This window comes from Crinia signifera, chromosome 6, assembly GCF_055691185.1.
Source record: "Crinia signifera chromosome 6, ASM5569118v1, whole genome shotgun sequence".
In the NCBI taxonomy this organism is placed as follows: Eukaryota; Metazoa; Chordata; class Amphibia; order Anura; family Myobatrachidae; genus Crinia; species Crinia signifera.
In genome coordinates, this window is record NC_139222.1 from 49403522 (window position 1) to 49423987 (window position 20466).

The following is a 20466-nucleotide window of genomic DNA, read 5'->3' on the forward strand; positions in this document are numbered from 1 at the left end:
TCATTTGGATGCTATGTTTGCAGTCAATTTCACTTGAAAATTCCTTACCCAGTTCTTTCTCTCACCAGTGGTGCATGCAGGGGGGGTTTCTGAGCACCCAGAAATCCCCCTAGGCTGAAAGCTGAGGGTCATCTCTTTCCATGGGTACAAGAATTTTAAAAATCAGCCCTTGGGAACCGGAGATATCTGACTTCAAAGCAGTGGTCCCCATCCAAGCCTGTTAATTGCTTTTCCCAGTCAGATATTTCAGGTTCTGTCTGACTTAAGCTGTGTACACACGGGGGAGATATATTGCTCAGTTTCTCCTTTTCATCAGCGACCAGAGATGGTCGCTGATGAAAGGGAACCTCTGCCCAAAGGAGCCGCAGAGGTAATCAAGCTCGTGCGACCAGCGATTAGAACAGGGCTGAAAGCGGGAGCGTGCATCTGGTGATTTATCACCAGTGACCATATTTCCAGCGATTTCAGCCCCTATCGCCCCTGTGTGTACACAGCTTTAGAGTTTTTCTGAGGATATATTCCAAAAGCTGGGACTCTCCCCCTTTGATGGACACTAGTAGCTTGTCTCTACTGTTCCCAGAACCAGAGATATCAGTCTTCCAGCAGCTGGTTACTGCTCCAGCTCCACGCACCTGGTATGTAGTTTTATATTCTTGTTGGCAGATTGCTCTGCCTCCTGAACTCTGATCCCCTTGTCCCCAATACCATTTGGTAGGTGGGATTCTGTCGTTTTTAATTCCATTAAAATCAAAGAAATCCATTTACGGGAACTGGAGATATCTGCAGTCAAGCAAGCCAGAGTCTTGCTTGACTGCAGATATCTCACCAGAAGTCTTCTCACCAGAAAATTATGAATAATAAGCCCACTCCACTATACACCCCTCCTCTGCATACTAAACATCCTCTACCACCCTGGAAGTTATGTATCAGGGCCCCTTCATTCAGCCCAATGCTCCCTTCTCCCACCACATCTCCCACCATCTGTGCAGTAAAGGGGTAATTAGTGGAAATTACTGATCCAGGCCCTACATGCTGAGCGGTTGATAGAATACCCCCTACCACCCCCGTGACATCATTGCTATGCCCAGGGCTCTACACTGCTGTTGACGCCCCTGTATGTGTGTGTATATATATATGTGTGTGTGTGTGTGTGTGTGTGTGTGTGTGTGTGTGCGTGTGTGCGTGTGTGTGTGCGTGTGTGTGTGTGTGTGTGTGTGTGTATATATATATATATATATATATATATATATATATATATTTATTATTATTTTTTATTATTATTATTTATATACATTTGGTCTATCTATAATACTTTAACTGACCCGGCATATACTGAGTCACCTAAGTGTCCATCTCCGTGCTTTGCTCCACCACTCTGGAAACCCCCTTCAGAAAATCCTGTGTTTGCCCCTGCTCCCAGAGCCGGCCTTAGGCATAGGCAAACTAGGCAATTGTCTAGGGCATTTGGAATGCCTAGGGGCATCAGCAGCTTCTGCTGATTTAAAATGATATGCAGCATTCCTATATTCTGTGTGTGAGTGATGCTGTATCTACATATGAAATAGTGTATTCGTGTAAATTACTGTAACATAGCATTCCGTTTGCAGGTACAGCCATAGTCGCACACAGAATATAGGCATGCCGCATATCATTTTATTCATTGGAAGCTCCTTGTGTGTGCTGGTCATAACAGTGCAAATAAGACAAATTTTCAGCTAAAAAGGCATCCAACGTTAGCAGAACTGGCCAGGAGCTGCATAGTCTATTGAGTCAAGATGTATGAGGAAACATCTGTATCCAAGCAGAGGCAGAGGTCACAGTGTTAGCGGCTGTCTGCGGGTGGGTTGGTTGTGCAATAGTGTTCGGCATATGTGTAAGGGGCATTATGTGTGTCATGTATAAACGCATTATTAATGTGCAACATATGTGTAAGGGGCATTATGTGTGTCATTATGTTTATTAAATTGCTTTAATAAAGGTTGGCATAATGTGTAAGGGGCATTATGGTTATAAGGACAATAATAATGTGTGTAAGGGGCATTACTGTGTGGTATTATCAGGGTTGCCGAGAGAAAGGGGTGAGGGTACAAATTACCCAGGCCAAAGTCTGATGGAAGGGCCCAGTGGGGGCCCCGGGCCCCCTCCCCTTAAGTAACAGCAGCAGCTGCAGCTCTTCTCCTCTGCCCAGCACACACTGCTTTGTGCTGGGTTGCAGTGTGGCCATGGAGGTGCTTGAAATACAATATTTTCTCAGGATTGTTTTCTAAGGGTATAATGTGAATAATGTGAGGAGTAATGTACATAAGGTAAAGTGGTACTACTGTGTGATGTAACGTGAATAAGGGACACCATCGCATGATATAATGTGAACAAAGTTGCACTACTGTGTGGCATAATTTGAATTGGGGGTACTATTGTGTGGCCATGCCCCTTCCCAGCAAGAACACACCCCTGTTTGGGCTGTGCACCAAATGTGTGTGCTGTTTCTATTTAAAATATTGCGGGTAGGGGCACCAAAATGATGACTGCTATGATGAGGGTTGATGGTGCTGTGAAAGGGGAGCAGGGTCAGAGGCGGAACTAGTGGCGGTGCTAGGGGGCACCAGCCAAAATCTTGCCTAGGGCGTCATTTAGGCTAGGGACGGGTCTGCCTGCTCCCTGTGTAATTTTGTTCTCTTTATTATTTGTACACCTGTTTACAATTTGAAGGTCAATAAAACAAATAACAAAAGATAGCGGCTGTGCATGATCTAACGTGCACTGTAGAGATAAAGACCAATCAGTTTGCACCTAGTTGTTATGTTGGTCAATAAGCCCCAGTAATGGGACGATTTCAGGGCATCTCACTAGATCGCTTAGAAAATGCCCCTACATTGCTCCATGTGTAGGGGCCACAGTGATAGCGATGTGTGGCCCCGCGTGATGCTATCATCCAGCGATTAAGATCCAGTGTGCTGGATAAATTTAGTTAATCGCCAGTCGGGGCCAGTGCTGTCACCGCCCAGTGTTCTGACCAACAGATCGCTCAGCACACAATGCTGACACATTGCTAGCGCTGTGTGCTGAGAGATATTGCTCAGATCGCACAGCAACCTTTCCCCGTGTGTAGGCCCCTTTAACTTGGGTGTGTCAGCAAGTCGACACTCAATAGGTCGATCACTATTGGCCAACAGACCATAGGTCGACACACGAAAAAGGTCCACATACCTTAGGTCGAAATGGTCAAAAGGTCGATACAGGCAATATGTTGAAAGGTCTGCATGAGTGTTCCCCCCCCCCCCCCCCAGTGGACATAGAGGGAGAATATAATAGCGCCTGAAGCATGGTGATCAAAGCGAGCCATGCCAGGGGAAACAGTACGCTTATATATGGTGTCCATGTCAACGAAAGTAGACATAGACACAGAAAAAGTGAAAACCTCATGTCGACCTTTTCCATGTCAACATGTTATTTGTGTCGGCATTAGCCATGTCAACATTTTTTACTATATTGATCTATGGCTTGTCAATCAATAGTGGTCGACCTAATGACTGTCAACTGTTTTTTTTTTTTCCCTCTCTCACTATCGATGGTGCTTATCGGTGCTGGTTATATACCATCAATGTTTGATTGCAACCATACTTGTCAGTATGGTGATGGTTACATCAATAATACCCAATATCAATTAATCAACCTATTTAATTAAATCCAGCGGAGAAATCCCTTTTACGTTATACCTTTTGTAACCAGACACATGTCCATGTTTTTGCATGCACTTGTTGAACAGAGAATCTGTAATTTTAGTTATTTATATATAATAATCGATAATGCATTCATTCTAATTTCAATTGATTTCTGATTCTGACATTTCAATCAAAAGAAACCATTGTAAATAACTGAATTTGTAACCGTTGCACCTGTACAAATATATCCAAGTAGTGTTCCCAATTAATTGGTCAGTAGTAAATATATATGTTTATTTTATGGTTAAGATAAAATTATTGAATGTGTTTTTGATGTTGGTTTTTTGTTAGTTTTTTTGTTATGTTTTAATATTTTCTCTAGTTTGATTTATGTATGTTTTTCTAACCAGAATAAGTGAAGTGGTTCAATGAAATACCCTAGTATGCATGCTAGCACACGGATCTTTCTAAACCTTCCCTGTCTCTCGCTTACTGCTGTCGTGCTTCTAGCACAGCGTGGTCTGTACTTCAGCACTGGTATGCAGACCAAACATGTGCGAAAAGCACCACAGCAGAGAGTGACACCCCAAGCAGGGAAGAGAAACTGCACAGGTTTTAAAATATGCAGGTTGCTAGAATGAACACTATGGCCCTTATTCAGATCTGATTGCAGTACAAATTTGTTTGGAAAATGGGCAAAACCATGTGCACTGCAGGTGGGGCAGATGTAACATGTGCAGATAGAGTTAAATTTGGGTGGGGTGTGTTAAAACTGAAATCTAAATTGCAGTGTAAAAATAATGCAGCCAGTATTTACCCTGCACAGAAACAAAATAACTCACACAAATCTAACTCTCTCTGCACATGTTAAAGCTGCCCCACCTGCAGTGCACATGGTTTTGCCCATTTGCCAAACAAATTTGTACTGTGATCAGGTCTGAATAAAGGCCTTTGCCCATTGATAGTAGTCACGATATTGATTTATGCACCTTAATTCTTAAGTTGTTGTTTTGCTTGATTATCTGTCTTATATTCAGCAGGCATTAAGGTGGCAGATTCAGTTTATGTGAAAAGCATAACACGGTATGCAAGTAAATGTTCATAAATAATAAGAAATTAAAAACAAAACCACATTCCTAATTCAGAAATGTATCGGCAATAAGAAAATAGTGCAGTATTTAGCAAGAACCCCAAAAAGGTACTTGGACCTACCAACTATATAGCTAGATATGTTCTATTTTATCGCTGCACTTCAGTTTATTACAATTCTGTTTATTACAATTGTAGCCAACTAGTATTTATTGATTTGGGATCTAGGTCTATTTCACCATAAAACTGTATGCTGTCTACAGAAGCTTTTAAGCCCTAAACCCCCTCCTAAACAGAAATAACACTGTCATTTACAGCCTGTAGTTGTACTGGCAAGCAAAACATTGGATAAAATAATTGTGAATTTAAGTCCGCCTCGCCTATTAAAACTGCTGTAAGTCACTGTCTCCTATTTTTAAAAGTGTTTTATTGTAAAACTGCAATTTCCAAAAAGTAAGAAAAAAGTGCTGCCACTGTGAAGTCACTGATGCACTGATACCATGAGAAGGATGTTGCAGCAACATGGGTTAATTTAGGTAGATTATAATACAATGTAGTACTTTGGTAGACATAAACCTAAATTGAAAAAGTATTTTGGATCACATACTATAGCTATGTATGTATGTATGTAAGTAAGTACATACACTGTAAAGCAGGCATGTCCAAACTGTAGCCCTCCAGCTATTGTGAAACTACACATCCCAGCATGCCTTGCCATAGTTTTAGCATTCCCTAATAGCAAAACTGTGGCAAGGCATGATGGGACTTGTAGTTTCACAACAGCTGGGGGGCCATAGATTGGACATGCCTACTGTAAAGCATTATAGTATTGAACTGACTAGTCTGGCAGCAATATGCTTCCAAGAGCCAAGCTGTGAATCTTCTTCCAAGATGATACACATTATTTCAGCACGTCACAGTATGGTAAATAAGAACTATTAAAAAAAAGAGTAACAATGTTTAAAATAAATAATATTTATTAATACATGTCTGCAAAATTCAGACAGATAATTATTTCTCTATCAAATTAAGTCTGGAAATGTACATTTAAATAATTAAAAAAAATAAAGTGTCCATTTTTATATCTAGAGCAAATCATAGCTCATAGATGACCGGTAACAGTGGTTTGTGAAGTCTGCTTATGGGCCCCTTACTGCCACAACCAAATGAGGGACCTTTTTTGAGGGGGCGTGACGGCCTGTTTCTTCTGTCTTGCACATTCTGTGGGCTTTGAGTTTTGCTGAATTGTGGCCTCCTGGGCGTGTCGGTTGTTTTATGCAGGTTTAAGGGATTAGCTGATTTGAGTCTGTGTGCCCGGATGCTGTGGGCACCTGCAGAAGGCTCCGGGTGGTCTTGGTTTTCCTTTCCACTCTGTCTGTACAACCAGGCAAGAGGGTCAGTGTTAGTTTGTAAGGGAAGTAGACTGGCACGACAGTTGGGTTCCTTTGCCACGTCCAGGACTTTATCACAGACCCTCAATGATGATCTGAGTCTAGAGCGGGTCCGTCGCTGACTCCTGCACTGTCCGACCTGTAGGTGATCTGTTGTATATGAACTGGGCTGTGCTAATGTCTGAATGGACTTCACGTAATCCTCCAGTCCACTGTCCATGTTGGTAACTGCAGCCAGTCTTTCACATTGAGTTCTCACCTCTGTATCCTCTCGGATGGTCGGAAGTTGATCTACCGAAATCAGGAGGTGGGATCTCATTGCTGAAAATAATGAAAATAGTTGATAGGTTATATATCCTAATAGTGGACCCAAATTAGGCAGGCAGGGTTAAATGGGACTTTCATCTACTGTGGCAGATGCTATATAATTCTCATATATTGCAGTTATATTTACTAGAACTTCTTCTGCGTAATAAAGAACAGTAACCTACATTGACTAAATATATACATATATAATTTCTGCACAGTTCTATATAATATGTTGTTTATTAATCTAATATTAGTATTGGTGACCATTGCTTACCTTCTCTTATAGCGAATGTCCTTTTGTAGCAGGTATTGTATGGCTCTGTTATGAGGTGTCCTGTAAGTGTGCTCTGCCAGTCTTGTTCTGAATAATATCTCCTGTGCCTGGTTCTTTTATAGCTTCCAGCAGCTGTCAGTTCAGCTGCATTTCCCAAAATAGCATCAGCCAAGAACGTGAGCGAGGATGTGAGAAAGGTGATGTCCCTAAGGATGTAGCCAGGGAGGGAGGGGGGATTGTACTTCCAGCTTCCCACTGGCTGGAGCACCTATCTGCTTTCTGCCTTCCTTTCCTCCCATGCATGAGCTCACCGTGTACCCAACAGCAGCATGTGAGGCGTGACACGTTTTCTGAGCACTTCATCACATACTGCTTTTCCCTCTACTAACCATGGCCATATTTTAAAAGCACGGGGTCTTGTCAACTCCCCTCCCGCCATTATGAGTAAGATTGTCAGACATTGTTACCTCTGCTTCCTATTTATACTAATTGTACTCGCCCATTGTTGACATTTTCAGTTCTATACTGTATGTACAACAAGCTAAAAGCATACTCTTCAGTGAAAATTACTAAATTGTTTCTGGGGTCAAACAATGGTTGAGAACTATAAATAGAATGTTAAATACTGACTATAGCGCAGGTTACTATAGTAACGAGGTCGATGTTTTATATGGAGCAGTGCTGTATAATTCAACCTAGTGGTTCAGCTTGGCAAATAGTGAGGACTGAATGTCTAACAAATGACAGCTCGGCCTTATGGATGGTGTAATGGTTAGCATTACTGTCTTGCAGCACCGAGGTTGTGGGTTTGATTCCCACCATGGCCCTAACTGTGCAGACTTTGTATATTCTCTCCATGCTTGCGTGGATTTCCTCCGGGTACTCCGGTTTCCTCCCACACTCCAAAAATATACTGGATGGTTATTTGGCTTAAAACAAAAATTAACCCTAGAATGTCTGTGTCTGTACATGTGGTAGGGAATATAGGCCCTTATTCTGGTTCGCTCGCAAAGGCAAATTCCTTCTGAAATTTACAAAACCATGTGCACTGCAGGTGGGGCAGATGTAACTTGTGCAAAGAGAAATAGATTTGGGTGAGTTATTTTGTTTCTGTGCAGGGAACAAAATACCCCCCCCCCCCTCCCTGTTTCTGTGCAGGGAACAAAATAACCCCCCTCCCCCCCCCCCTCCACAACCACCTGTAATATGTGTGCGCTATATAAATAACTGGTAATTAATAATTTTGAAAGATGTTAAGCTTCAAACAAGAGTGCACTTTTCAAAGCAGGTCAGACAGCTACAGTGTAATCCAGAAGTTCAGAAACTGTGTGCTGTGGGGCTCTTGTAGTCAAGTGCGTAACTACCATAGGTGCAGGGGGTGCAGCTGCTATGGGGCCCAGAGCTGAGAGGGTCCCACTTTGCCTGTCAAAGTATTATGTGCTGTATACATTTTTCGGTACTTCGGTACGGTATTTTGGCGGCGCCCATCGCATCGCATACCATAACGCATGTGATGCGACGCGATTTCGTTGGTTAGTGTACGATGGCATACAATTTTCAAATTGTATGCCATTGTACATGGCATACAATGCCATATACGATGCGATGCGATTAAACATTGTATACGCACCCTAATAGGTGGTTATACAATGTTATGCACCCTAATGGGTGCTTACAATGTTAAATGCACCCCCACGTCACCCCTTCCCCCACTATAAACGTGAACCCGAAGCGTGGCGAGCACAGCGAGCCCGCGGAGGGCGGCGGTACGCGTCCTACGACCTTTTCATACCCCCACTATCCACGTCGGCGTGGAGTTGAGAATAGATTAGTGTGGCGAGCACAGTGAGCCACCGAGCCCGAAGCGTGGCTAGCGCAGCGAGCCCCGCGAGGGGACCCGGATACCTGTGAAGCCCGCGAAGGGACGCGTTTACCTGTGAAGGTATCCGCGTCCCCTCGCGGGGCTCGCTGCGCTCGCCACACTAATCTATTCTCAACTCCACGACGCCGTGGATAGTGGGGGTATGAAAAGCTCGTAGGACGCGTACCGCCGACCCTCGCGGGCTCGCTGCGCTCGCCATGCTTCGGGTTCACGTTTATAGTGGGGGGGTGGCGTGGGGGTGCATTTAACATTGTAAGCACCCATTAGGGTGCTCAAAAGCACCCTTTAGGGTGCTTATACGATTTTTAATCGTATAGGGGGTCAAAATCGCGTTGCATCGCATACCATCGGGTACATGGCATGTGATGCGATACGTTCATCGTACGATGCAGAAATCGGGCGCCGCCAAAATACACAAGTACCCATTTTTCAGCATTCGGTGATAAATAGGTGCCCGTACAAACTTTTGCTATGGGGCCCATATATATCTAGTTACTCCACTGCTTGTAGTGGTGCCTGGGGTTGGTGGTCCATGAATAACTCAAATTTGAGTCAAAACCACCACATAACTGATCCTAAGGATGACCGGTGTGCACAGTTTTTACTTAAATATTTTTCTTCAAAATGTATTAAAAACAAAATGTTTATCCCAGGGGTGCTGTGAAGAAAAATGCTGATACTCAGAGCCGGCCCTAGCCTAAATGACTCCCTATTCAAGATTTTGTCTGGTGCCCCCTAGCACCGCCACTAGTTCCGCCTCTGACCCTGCTCCCCTTTCCCAGCCCCATCAACCCTCATCATAGCAGTCATCATTTTGGTGCCCCTACCCGCAATATTTTAAATAGAAACAACACACACATTTGGTGCGCAGCCCAAACAGGGGTGTGTTCTTGCTGGGAAAGGGCATGGCCATACAATAGTACCCCAATTCAAATTATGCCACACAGTAGTGCAACTTTGTTAACATTATATCATGCGATGGTGTCCCTTATTCATGTTACATCACACAGTAGTATATACTTGCCTACTTTTGAAAAGCAGTTTGAGGGAGATTTTAGATGGTAACAAAATGAAAGCATACATCACAACAGAGGAGGCACACTTGCGCGCGTCGTAGGCGCGCGCCCGAAATTAGGGGGCGTGGCTTGCTGCGGGAGGGGGTGTGGCCTATAATCGCTGTGTCACACGAGGCGTCTATTTATCGCTGACCAGCAACTAATGGGGGATCCTATACAGATCCTATACAGAAAATGTGCAGCATAAATATAAAACAGTATGAAAAAATATACAACAACCAAATATTAAAGCTATAGGTAAGTGCCCCTTGTTGGAATAATCAGTGAGGCAGGCATTCAGCTAGTAAATTACTGAGCATGACAGGAGGAGTGGAGCATGTATTGGGTGCAGTGGCGTAACTATACCTCCGCAGCCCCCGCGGTGGCGGGGGGGCGCAGAGAAATTGGGGGCGCCGCCGGGGGGCTGCGGGGGTATAGTTACCTGTGGTCTTCGTCTCGCCCGGCTCTCTGCCGGGACCTGCCTGACGTCACGGTCCCGGCCGGTTCCTGCTGCAATGAAAACTGACTATTATAAAATGGCTGCCCCCATACTGCAGACAGTTTTCTGTCTGCAGTATGGGGGCAGCCATTTTCTAAGAGTCAGTTTTCATTGCAGCAGCAGGAGCCGGCCGGGACCGTGACGTCAGGCAGGTCCCGGCAGAGAGCCGGGCGAGATGCAGACTGCGGGGACAGGTAAGTGTAAGAAGGGGGGGTCAGGTTAGGTGGGGGGGTGGCGGGCGGGCGGGCGGCGGCGGCGGGGGTGTTCGAGGGGGGAGGGGGGCGCCGAAAAACCATCCGGCGGGGGGGCGCTAAAAACTTAGTTACGCCCCTGATTGGGTGCCAGTCGGGGCCCGGGGGTGGTGGGAGAGAGGATCAATAAGGATCAGGCTTAGTGGGTGGGAGAGAGGTTAAAGAATCAGACAATGTTATACTTACTGCTGCTCCCGGCATCCCGGCTCCCGCTGCCCGGCTCACTGCCACTGTTCAATGCTGCTGCCGCACCTCAGTTCCTCCTCTCCGCTGCCCTCCTGCTCCTGGTGCTTCCGGCTCCCGCCCACACTGCTGCTGCCGCTCACTTCAGCGCTGCTACTGCTGCCCAGTGACGCACCATGGCTACCCACACAGCACCGCGGTGGCCCAAGGAACATGCCGTTCGCACATGCGCAGTAAAACATTTTGGGAGAGATTTGCAAGGGAGCGGGAAAAAACCGGGAGACTCCCGCTAAATGAGGGAGGGTAGGCAAGTATGCATTATACACAGCCCCCCATATTACAGTATACACAGCCCCCCCATATTACATTACTCAGTCCCCCCATATTACATTATACACAGTACCCCCATGTTGCATTATACACAGTCCCCCTCAGTCCCCCATATTACACTATACACAGCCCCCATATTACATTATACACAGCCCCCATATTACATTACACAGTCCCCCCATATTACACTACACAGTCCCCCCATATTACATTATACACAGTACCCCCATGTTACATTATACACATTATACACAGTCCCCCACAGTCCCCCATATTACATTATACACAGCCCCATATTACATTATACACAGCCCCCCCATATTACATTACACAGTCTCCACACACTACACAGAGTACCCACAGTAATTACAGCCCCCCTCCCCCAGACTAGTACACATAGCCCCACAGTGCCACATTACACACATCCCCTCACTCCCCCAGTACACAGGACAGCACTCACCTGGCTGTGTTGTCCCTTCCTGGGAGGGTCAGCAGGGAACTGGCACTGTGGTAGATGAAGCACATGGCAGCCAGTGACAGGAGCAGGAAGAGCCGAAGAGCATTGCACGGAGCTCACTCACTCGGTGAGTGGGTGGGCGGGGCCAACAGCAGGGAAGCCCTGACTGACGGCTCTCCTGCTCCTTCTGCTACACAGACTTCCCACAGCACGTCGGCCGGCTGTCATGTAGCAGCGTGCAGGCAGCGCCCGGCGCCCCCAGGGAATCTGTGTGCGCGCATGCGCAGTAAGGACTTTGCGGGATTCCCCACAAAAACCGGGAGGTGGGGGCAGGTTTGCGGGGCAGCGGGAGGCTCCTGCAAAAAGCGGGAGTCTCCCGCTGAATGCGGGAGGGTAGGCAAGTATGCAGTAGTACCACTTTACCTTATGTACATTACTCCTCACATCGTGAGAAAATATTGTATTTTAAGCACCTCAATGGCCACACTGTAACCCAGCACAAAGCAGTGTGTGCTGGGCAGAGGAGAAGAGCTGCAGCTGCTGCTGACACTTAAGGGGAGGGGGCCCGGGGCCCCCACTGGGCCCTTCCATCAGACTTTGGCCTGGGTAATTTGTACCCCCACCCCTTTCTCTTGGCACCCCTGATAATACCACACAGTAATGCCCCTTACGCATGACAAACATTATTAATGTCCTTATAACCATAATGCCCCTTACACATTATGCCAACCTTTATTAATGCAATTTAAGAAACATAATGACACACATAATGCCCCTTACACATATGTTGCACATTATTAATGCCCTTATACACATGACACACACAATGCCTGTTACACATATGTTGCACATTAATAATGCGTTTATACATGACACAATAAATAAATAAATAATGCCCCTTACACATATGCCGAACACTATTGCACAACCAACCCACCCGCAGACAGCACTCGCACAGCTGCTAACACTGTTACCTCTGCCTCTGCTTGGATATAGATGTTTCCTCATACATCTTGACTCAATAGACCATGCAGCTCCTGGCCAGTTCTGCTAACGTTGGATGCCTTTTTTGCTGAAAATTTGTCTTATTTGCATTGTTATGACCAGCACACACAAGGAGCTTCCAATGTTTAAAATGATATGTGGCATGCCTATATTCTGTGTGCGACTGTGGCTGTACCTGCATACGGAATGCTATGTTACAGTGATTTCCACGAATACACGATTTCATATGTAGATACAGCATCACTCACACACAGAATATAGGCATGCTGCATATCATTTTAATCAGCAGAAGCTGCTGATGCCCCTAGGCATTCCAAATGCCTTAGGCCAGTGGTTCCCAAACTGTGCACCGTGGCTCCCTGGGGACACATGCAGGGGTGCCCTGGGTTGGTAGTCCAGGACCAACTCAAATTATTAATGGTTAATTATTTATAAGCAAAACCAGTGCTGGTGGCTGCCAGTCCTAAAATGTGTACAAACATAAGCAACTCCTGCCCTTTACCACATAACTGACCCTAAGAATCGCCTATAAACCCAATCGAATTAAAATAAATTAAGCCTAGGAGTGCTGTGAAAAAAATTCTTATACTCTAGGGTGCCGTGATTAAAAAAAGATTGGAAACCCCTGCCCTAGGCAATTGCCTAGTTTGCCTATGCCTAAGGCCGGCTCTGCAATACTCTAGAAGGGTGTTCCAGAACGTTTGAGAACCTCTGGAATAATTGTTTGAAAAAGATAATTTTAGTCTTTGGGTACAAATTGTAAGTTGTTTTCTGGTATAATGCACAGTGCTGAACAGAGATACTGTAGCAGAAGGGATAAGCAGTCTAGGCAGCTTGGAGATGGCAACAGCAGAACTGCTATAATGCTTGTCAAATATACTTGCTTTCAGCAGTGAGGTATAGTAAATCTTTTCTCCAGTGTGGGCTACACTGAACTAAACATCCCAGCATGCCCTGTCACAGTTGTAGTATGCCCTGATAGCAGGGCCGTAACTAGGGGGGGGCTGGGGGGTCACGCGCACCGGGCGCTGGAGGTGAGGGGCGCTGTGAGGTCCGGGGACACTGTAGCGCAGGGACCGGCAACTGGCGGACCACGGTCCATCTCCGGACCGCAGAAGCCAGAGCTCCGGACCTCACAGTATTTGTGTAAATATGCCAGGGGAAGTGAGACATGACGTCTCCTTCCCCTGACGAGCGAGCGTCCTATCGCGGCGCCTCACGGGGGCGGGGGCTGACGACGCGACCAGCGTGATCATGTGGAGACGCCGCGCGCGCCAAGCCCGTCCGCCCTCCCTCCCGCCCGCCCGCCGAGTGAAGGAGCTTCCCGGCCACCCTCCTGCCCGCCGAGTGAACGAGCTGCCCGCCCTCCCACCCGCTAAGTGAAGGAGTTGTCCGCCCTCCCACCCGCTAAGTGAAGGAGCTGCCCGCCCTCCCACCCGCTAAGTGAAGGAGCTGCCTGACGCCGCACCCCACACCTGAGCAGGGGCTGTCGAGCAAGGGCTGTCCCTGGAGAGAGTCCAGACTCCGGAAAGGGGTGCAGGCAGCGGAGCCGGGAGGCACTTTTAAGTGCCTCTGCGGGTTGCGGCCTGCCCGTCCCCTAAGTACAGTATGCAGAGTTGGCATTTTTAAAAAGGTGAGCAGAATGTGTCTTCATTGTCCCTGTATTGCCAGCATTGTCCCTGTATTCAATACAGGGACAATGCTGCCAATACAGGGACAATGTTGGCAATACAGTATATTGCCAGCATTGTCCCTGTATTGCCAGCATTGTGCCTGTATTGGCAGCATTGTGCCCGTATTGGCAGCATTGTCCTTGTATTGGCAGCATTGTCCCTGTATTGGCAGCATTGTCCCTGTATTGGCAGCATTGTCCCTGTATTGCCAGCATTGTCATTGCATTGCCAGCATTGTGCCCGTATTGCCAGCATTGTGCCCGTATTGCCAGCATTGTCATTGTATTGCCAGCATTGTGCCAGTATTGTCATTGTATTGCCAGCATTGTGCCCGTATTGCCAGCATTATCATTGTATTGCCAGCATTGTGCCCTTATTGCCAGCATTATCATTGTATTGCCAGCATTGTGCCAGTATTGTCATTGTATTGCCAGCATTTTGCCCGTATTGCCAGCATTGTGCATCTGATTGTGTGATTTTTTGGACCTCGACCAAAATCATTTCAAACTTCCGGACTCCATCAAAAATTACTTGCCTACCCCTGCTGTAGCGGCATGTTACTTTGACTCCGTCCATCTCCTACTAGCGCGGCTGCAGGAAGCGCTGATGACTTCGAAAAGACTTGCCGGACGCTGATTGGCTGAATTCAGCCAATCAGCGTCCGGCAAGTCTTTTTGAAGTCATCAGCGCTTCCCGCCGCAGCGCTAGTAGGAGACGGACGAAAGTCAAAGTAAGATGCGGCTGCGGCTTCAAAGGTGAGAGGACTGTGCGGGGAGGGGTGGGTCTCCGGCGCCAGGGACAAGGTGTCATTTGGTCGGTCCCCCCTGTCAGCTGCTAACTAAGCAGCGGGGAATAAACGCTGTGCGCATGCGCACAGCGTCTATTCCCGCAGCCAGGGGGCTGGGGGCATGGCTAGAGGCTCACAGAGCCTCTGGGTCATGCCCCCATAGCGGCAAAATGGGGGCGTGGCCTCGCGGGAGAGCAGCGATTATAGGCCACGCCCCAAAATTAGGCCACGCCCCCGAAAATTTCGGCACGCCTCCGGCGCGCAGCAGCATCACTAGGGGGGGGGGGGCACCAAAAGACTGCCTTGCCCCGGGCGCCGGAAACCCTAGTTTCGGCCCTGCTGATAGGACTACACATCCCAGCATGCTGTATTTTTCACGACCTTCTTGTGATTACTAGTTGGCTAGGATAGGACTCACCTGTGGCATGAAGGATGTGCGAAAAACAATGATTTCAATTTTCATGATAATATAGTAGAATGCACCAGAACATATACGTTATTTAGAAATCAGGTTAAAAAGTTGGTTGTATAACCAGTATAAATAAGGTTTGCAATGTTTCCTCAGTGATTCATATATAATGGGTATTTTCTCAGACCGCTATTCAGCCACAGTGACAATTGAACAATCACACATTTTCTACAAGAAAATAATGTATTGTAAGCCCGGTGAGATATGGCTCTGCTCCAACATACCCTGGTAATTTTCCTCTTGCTCTTTGTCTTCCTGGGTTGGGTGCAGATTGTTTTGAAAACACTTGTTTTATTTTTTTCTTCATCATTAATTGTGAGAAAATTCACTTTCACAAGACCTCTGAATTTGGCACGTTGATAATATCTTTGAAAGTCTTGCTCTAAAGGAAATGTTACTCATGATTACGGTAAAATTTGACTTGGGGTGGTACAGTATGTCCACAGCTGTTTCATTTAATAGAACATAACACTAATATAATACAACAGTGCAAGACAAGTAAACTATCAAGTTTGGCTTCCATAGAATTTCGGTTGGACAGAACTGAAGGTAATGCTGCCCATACACTTCTGAGATATTATATACAATCATTCGATTTCAACCACATCTGGCCGATAAATCAAATGATTGTATGTATTTTTAAGGGACATTTCGACGCGATGTGCGGGCACGCCGTCTAATGTCGCATCGATAGATCTTATGTGCTGCACATAATATCTATTGAATTGTAGGAGCAATCGCATGTGGTTTTTAACCACAGGCGATTGCACAAATACAATCCGCGGGTGGGGGTCAAAGGGGACGCATTCAGCAGAGTTTGGTTTGGGGAGAAGGGGCTGGAGGGACCACTGGCGGCATACCTGCTTGTATCCTCAGTCCGGATCAGCAGGGGGCAGCGGAGTAGTGAAGCGCTTGTGGGGGTCAGCGGTGGCGGCAGATTTGTTTAAAGAGAGCTCAGCCAATCACAGGCAGCCCAGTGTTTTTAAACAAATCTGCCACCACCGCTGACCAGTGTTCCCTCTAAGCTGTGCGCACGTGCGCGCGCACACAACTCGACGAGCGTGCGCACAGACATTACAACAGAGTGCACAAAGCAGCAGTGGTCCCTTTTTGCAGTTGTGGACTCAATTAATGTGTGTTTCACCCATTAACTACATTGGGCGGTATTCAATGAGAATACCTGCGAGGTGCAGCAAATCCTTTTTAGGATTCGCTGCACATTCGCCACGTTCCGGAGCCGGCGGGCTCCGGTATTCAACGTGTCAGGGGCTCTCTGCCCCTGACCGGCGAATATGAGCTCCTGCGGCGAATGCCGCAGGGAGCCTGAGGACGGGGGCAGGCAGAGAGATGGAAGTCTCTCTGCCTGCCCCAGAACGTTTGTGGGGGGGAGGTGGGCTCCCCGGGTGCCAGGCAGCACAGGGTGCAGTGAATATATGAATATGTAATGAGCGGCTCGGCTCCGGCGCCCCCTACTGGCTGCTGTAAAAAAAAAAAAATATTAAATTAAATATATATTCATGTGCTTACAGCACATAAATAAAAATAGCATGCCCCTCTTTAGAATTAAATTCCTGATTTTTTGACACCAAATGTAAAAAACAAAACACTTTATTTTAAAAGTTCACATTCCACTTCTCCATAAAAAGATAGCGATTGCTACTCGGTGAATCATGGCGAAAAAAACCTTCAAATGTATTCGCCATGTGGTCATTGAATAGGGTGATTCACCGTTTTTGTCAAAAATTCGCCAAACAGCACAAATTCGCCATAAAAACATGGCGAATCAGGCTCATTGAATACCGCCCATTGTGTGCTGTGTTTTGAATGTTTAAATGTTTAGTATAATTTTGAAGTAAAGTTAACACAAATGCTGAACGTCATTTTCCAGTTATATATAAGTGACGCACAAAAATTTAAATTTCCTTCCAAAGTTGCACAGCCAAAATCTTTTGTCGCACACAGCCTTCGTAAAATTAGAGGGAACATTGCCGCTGACCCCCGCAAGCGCTACACTACTCCGCCGCCCCCCTGCCCGCCCTCTTCCAGCACCCGATGTGCCATCGGAAGATGGCAAGCGACATCGGGTGCTAAGGATTTGCACCCAAAAATGCGATCGGATTCGATGGACATTGTACTCCGATGTTGTATCGAATTCTATCGCATAAGGGTTTGGGCAGCATAATAATTCCGCATCACCATCATCACTATAATTATTGCAATACACAAAAACATGTTTTTGTGCATGAAAATGTTCCACATGCTGTTGCAGAATCATTATAAGCATCTCTAAGTTCTGCAGGGTCTCTGGGAGAGATGTTTGAAGTTTAAATATGGGAGAAGTGGTATCCGCACACGTTATTTATTCTTCCATATTATATTGTGACACTGGGTACCCAGCTATGCGCCCCTGACAGTCGAGCTGACCAGGCGGAGAGACACAGAACATCAGCGCTAAGCTAATGCGCTGTGTGCTCAAGAGGGGCACACAGTGAAAATGGTGGTGTTTTCACCCTCACACCAGCTAACAAGATGTTAATACCTTCCTGATTTGCCTTGGTAATGAAGCAAAGCAAGAAGTACTATAGTGGGGATGCAGTCACTTTCCCGGCGGTCTGAATCCCGGCGGTCAAAATCCTGATGCCGGAAAATCCCGACCACCGAAATCCCTGCACTTTGTCCCTCTGTGGGTGTCCACGACATTCACAGAGGGAGAATAAATAAGTGTGCAGAGCGTAGTGAGGCCCCAGGCCCGCTGCGTGGTGAGTGCACAAGGCGGGGGAGGGGGGGGGGGCGATCCAATATCCACTATCATCTTAGCAGTGAAAGTCTATCTGGAACCATAATTCTGAGTCCGTGCTCTTGCTGGTGCAATATTTTGTGATTTACATGATCATCTTCAGGGATTATTATCATTCTTATGATGCCGACACATGGTGAGATGTGTGCTAGGTGCTATTTGAGCTATACAATGTGTGCTATGAGATTGTAAGCTCCTCAGAGCAGGGTCCTCTTCCCTCCTGTAATGTAATTTCAATATGTAAAGTACATATCGTACTTGTGTATTAACACGGCGCCCACTAAGCTATTTGCTTAGTGGGCTATTCTGCGTAGGGAAATCGCATCGCATGGGCCATTGTAAGTGCCGTGCCGTGCCATGCGATGTGATCCGATTTACCTATGTAATGTATTCAGTGCTCTTTTATTTATAATGTATAGGGTGTAGAATGCCATTAGGTATAGAATAATGACATACAATGAGGTTTTAGGCAACCGCCCCACTATCCACGCCACCCCGAAGCATGGTGAGCGCAGCGGAACGCATCCTCCGACCTTTTCATACCCCTACTATCCACGTTGGCGTGGAGTTGATTGTATATAGTGCGGAGAGCCACCGAGCCCGAAGCGTGATGAGCGCACGCGGAATACATGTAAAGTAATCCTCGTCCCCTCACGGGGCTCGCTGCGCTTGCCATGCTTCCGGCTTGGTGGCTTGCTGCGCTCGCCACACTATATACAATCAACTCCACACCGACGTGGATAGTAGGGGTATGAAAAGGTCGGAGGATGCGTTCCACCGCCGCTCGCCAGGGTGGCGTGGATAGTGGGGGGGGGGGGGGGTGCCTAAATAAACTGCGATTTGAGCTAGACACTATGAGATTTTGAACTTTAATAGTTCAAATCGCATGTGACAATTACACCATATGAGGGTATCTCTAGGTTCAAGATATATCAAGCTTCAAAAAGTGATACAATGGAGAGTGATAATCAACCAGCTAATCAGATCCTAACTGTCATATCACAGAAAAATGGCAGTAAGGAGCTGGTTGTTGATCACTCTCCATTTTTTTCACTTTTTGAAGCTTGATACATCTGTCCCTATTATCCTTTAAATGTGTCGGATCTTTTGCTGACACATTTGCTGTAATAAACATTTTCAGTCAAAAAATATTTATAATATATTACTTATATTGTAGATATTTTATGGAACAGATACACCGTTCTCGGCATGAGGGGCATAAATGATCTCTCTGCGGTATTTTATTTCTTATCTATTTCTATTCTGCTTTCTCCTTGTACTTTCCAGCTATTTGATTATAGGGTTATGGGGAAGTATACTTGCAGCACTGTTGCACCAACCGGATAACCTGAGAAAGTTAACACTGTGTACTTAATAATACCTTTACCATTGGAAATTCATGTATTAAAACCGATATTTTAATAAACCAGTGGATAATGTAGTAGTTACTGTATTCGTTATCTTCTAAACCATGCAACCGGTTACCCCTGGCAACTACAGTCTGATACAGAGCAAAGCTTCTCCATTCACTGCGGTAACAATGGGAATGGTTGTAAAACACATTAGCATATGACTAGTTGCTTTTGAATCCATTCAAAGTGTTTTACAGGTTTAACCTATTCAGTGGCTTTAGAAGAAATAAAGCTTTACACTTTATATACTGTATGTCTAATGCAGCCGCACAGCTATTTAAACCATACAGACGCATCTGCGTATGAGGTAACCCCGACCACACTAGGTAGGTCTGGGTACAGGTGCGCCTGGCTGGAGCTGTGTTTCCCTAGCTGCTGCTCTGTGACAGGATAGTTAGTCCTGTACTGAATAGACAAAGAGAGGGATGTGGGGTGGTGAGCTGCGCTTGGTGAAAAATATGAATAAGACTTGGTATATAAAAAAATCCTATAGATTAGGATGAAAAAAATGATGGATTGGTTGATCTAGTACAAAAGGATTTATTATCTAAAATTAGCACATAGCCAAAATACAATTATAATCTTAAAATGCAATGCATATAAAAATTCATATCTCACCAGACCAAACTGGGGTGTGTGTATAGCCCGGAAAGTCCCAAAAAGTCCTGTATAGGGCTAAGACAATGAAGCGTCCTGTATGGAGCTGAGATGGTATACCCAATTGGGGCAGTAGGGAGGGAGGACCAGATGTGGATATGAGGAGTGGCTCAGGTTGACACGATTTGCCGACTCCCTCCGCTGGATGTGTTAAAGCGGGATGTGGTCCTAAACCTCTACCTTCCTGCTAAAATTTGTAATCCAAAATCGAGCCAGTTGGGGATGGTAGTGCCAGACTGGTCTGTAGATGGCCCGATGGAACCCACAGGTGGTGAGGCTTGGTT

The 20466-nt window shown here is 46.2% G+C and overlaps 2 protein-coding genes across 3 annotated transcripts in view; one reads left to right on the forward strand and one right to left on the reverse strand.

The window, feature by feature from the left end:
- The window catches only part of RASSF4 (Ras association domain family member 4), a 166567-nt gene that overhangs the window by 85507 nt on the left and 60594 nt on the right, over window positions 1–20466 (forward strand). The gene's annotated exons all lie outside the window — the stretch shown is intronic.
- Window positions 5711–6941, reverse strand: DEPP1 (DEPP autophagy regulator 1). Its single transcript, XM_083146135.1, has 2 exons — window positions 6726–6941; window positions 5711–6463 (listed from the first exon to the last, which is right to left on the reverse strand). Exon 2 carries the CDS (start codon window positions 6459–6461, stop codon window positions 5847–5849), a length of 615 nt encoding a protein of 204 aa, XP_083002261.1. The 5' UTR covers window positions 6462–6463; window positions 6726–6941; the 3' UTR covers window positions 5711–5846.

Coding starts and splice junctions, on each gene's coding strand:
- DEPP1 (XM_083146135.1), bottom strand. CDS start 6,461: ATGAGATCCCACCTCCTGATTTCGGTAGATCAACTTCCGACCATCCGA.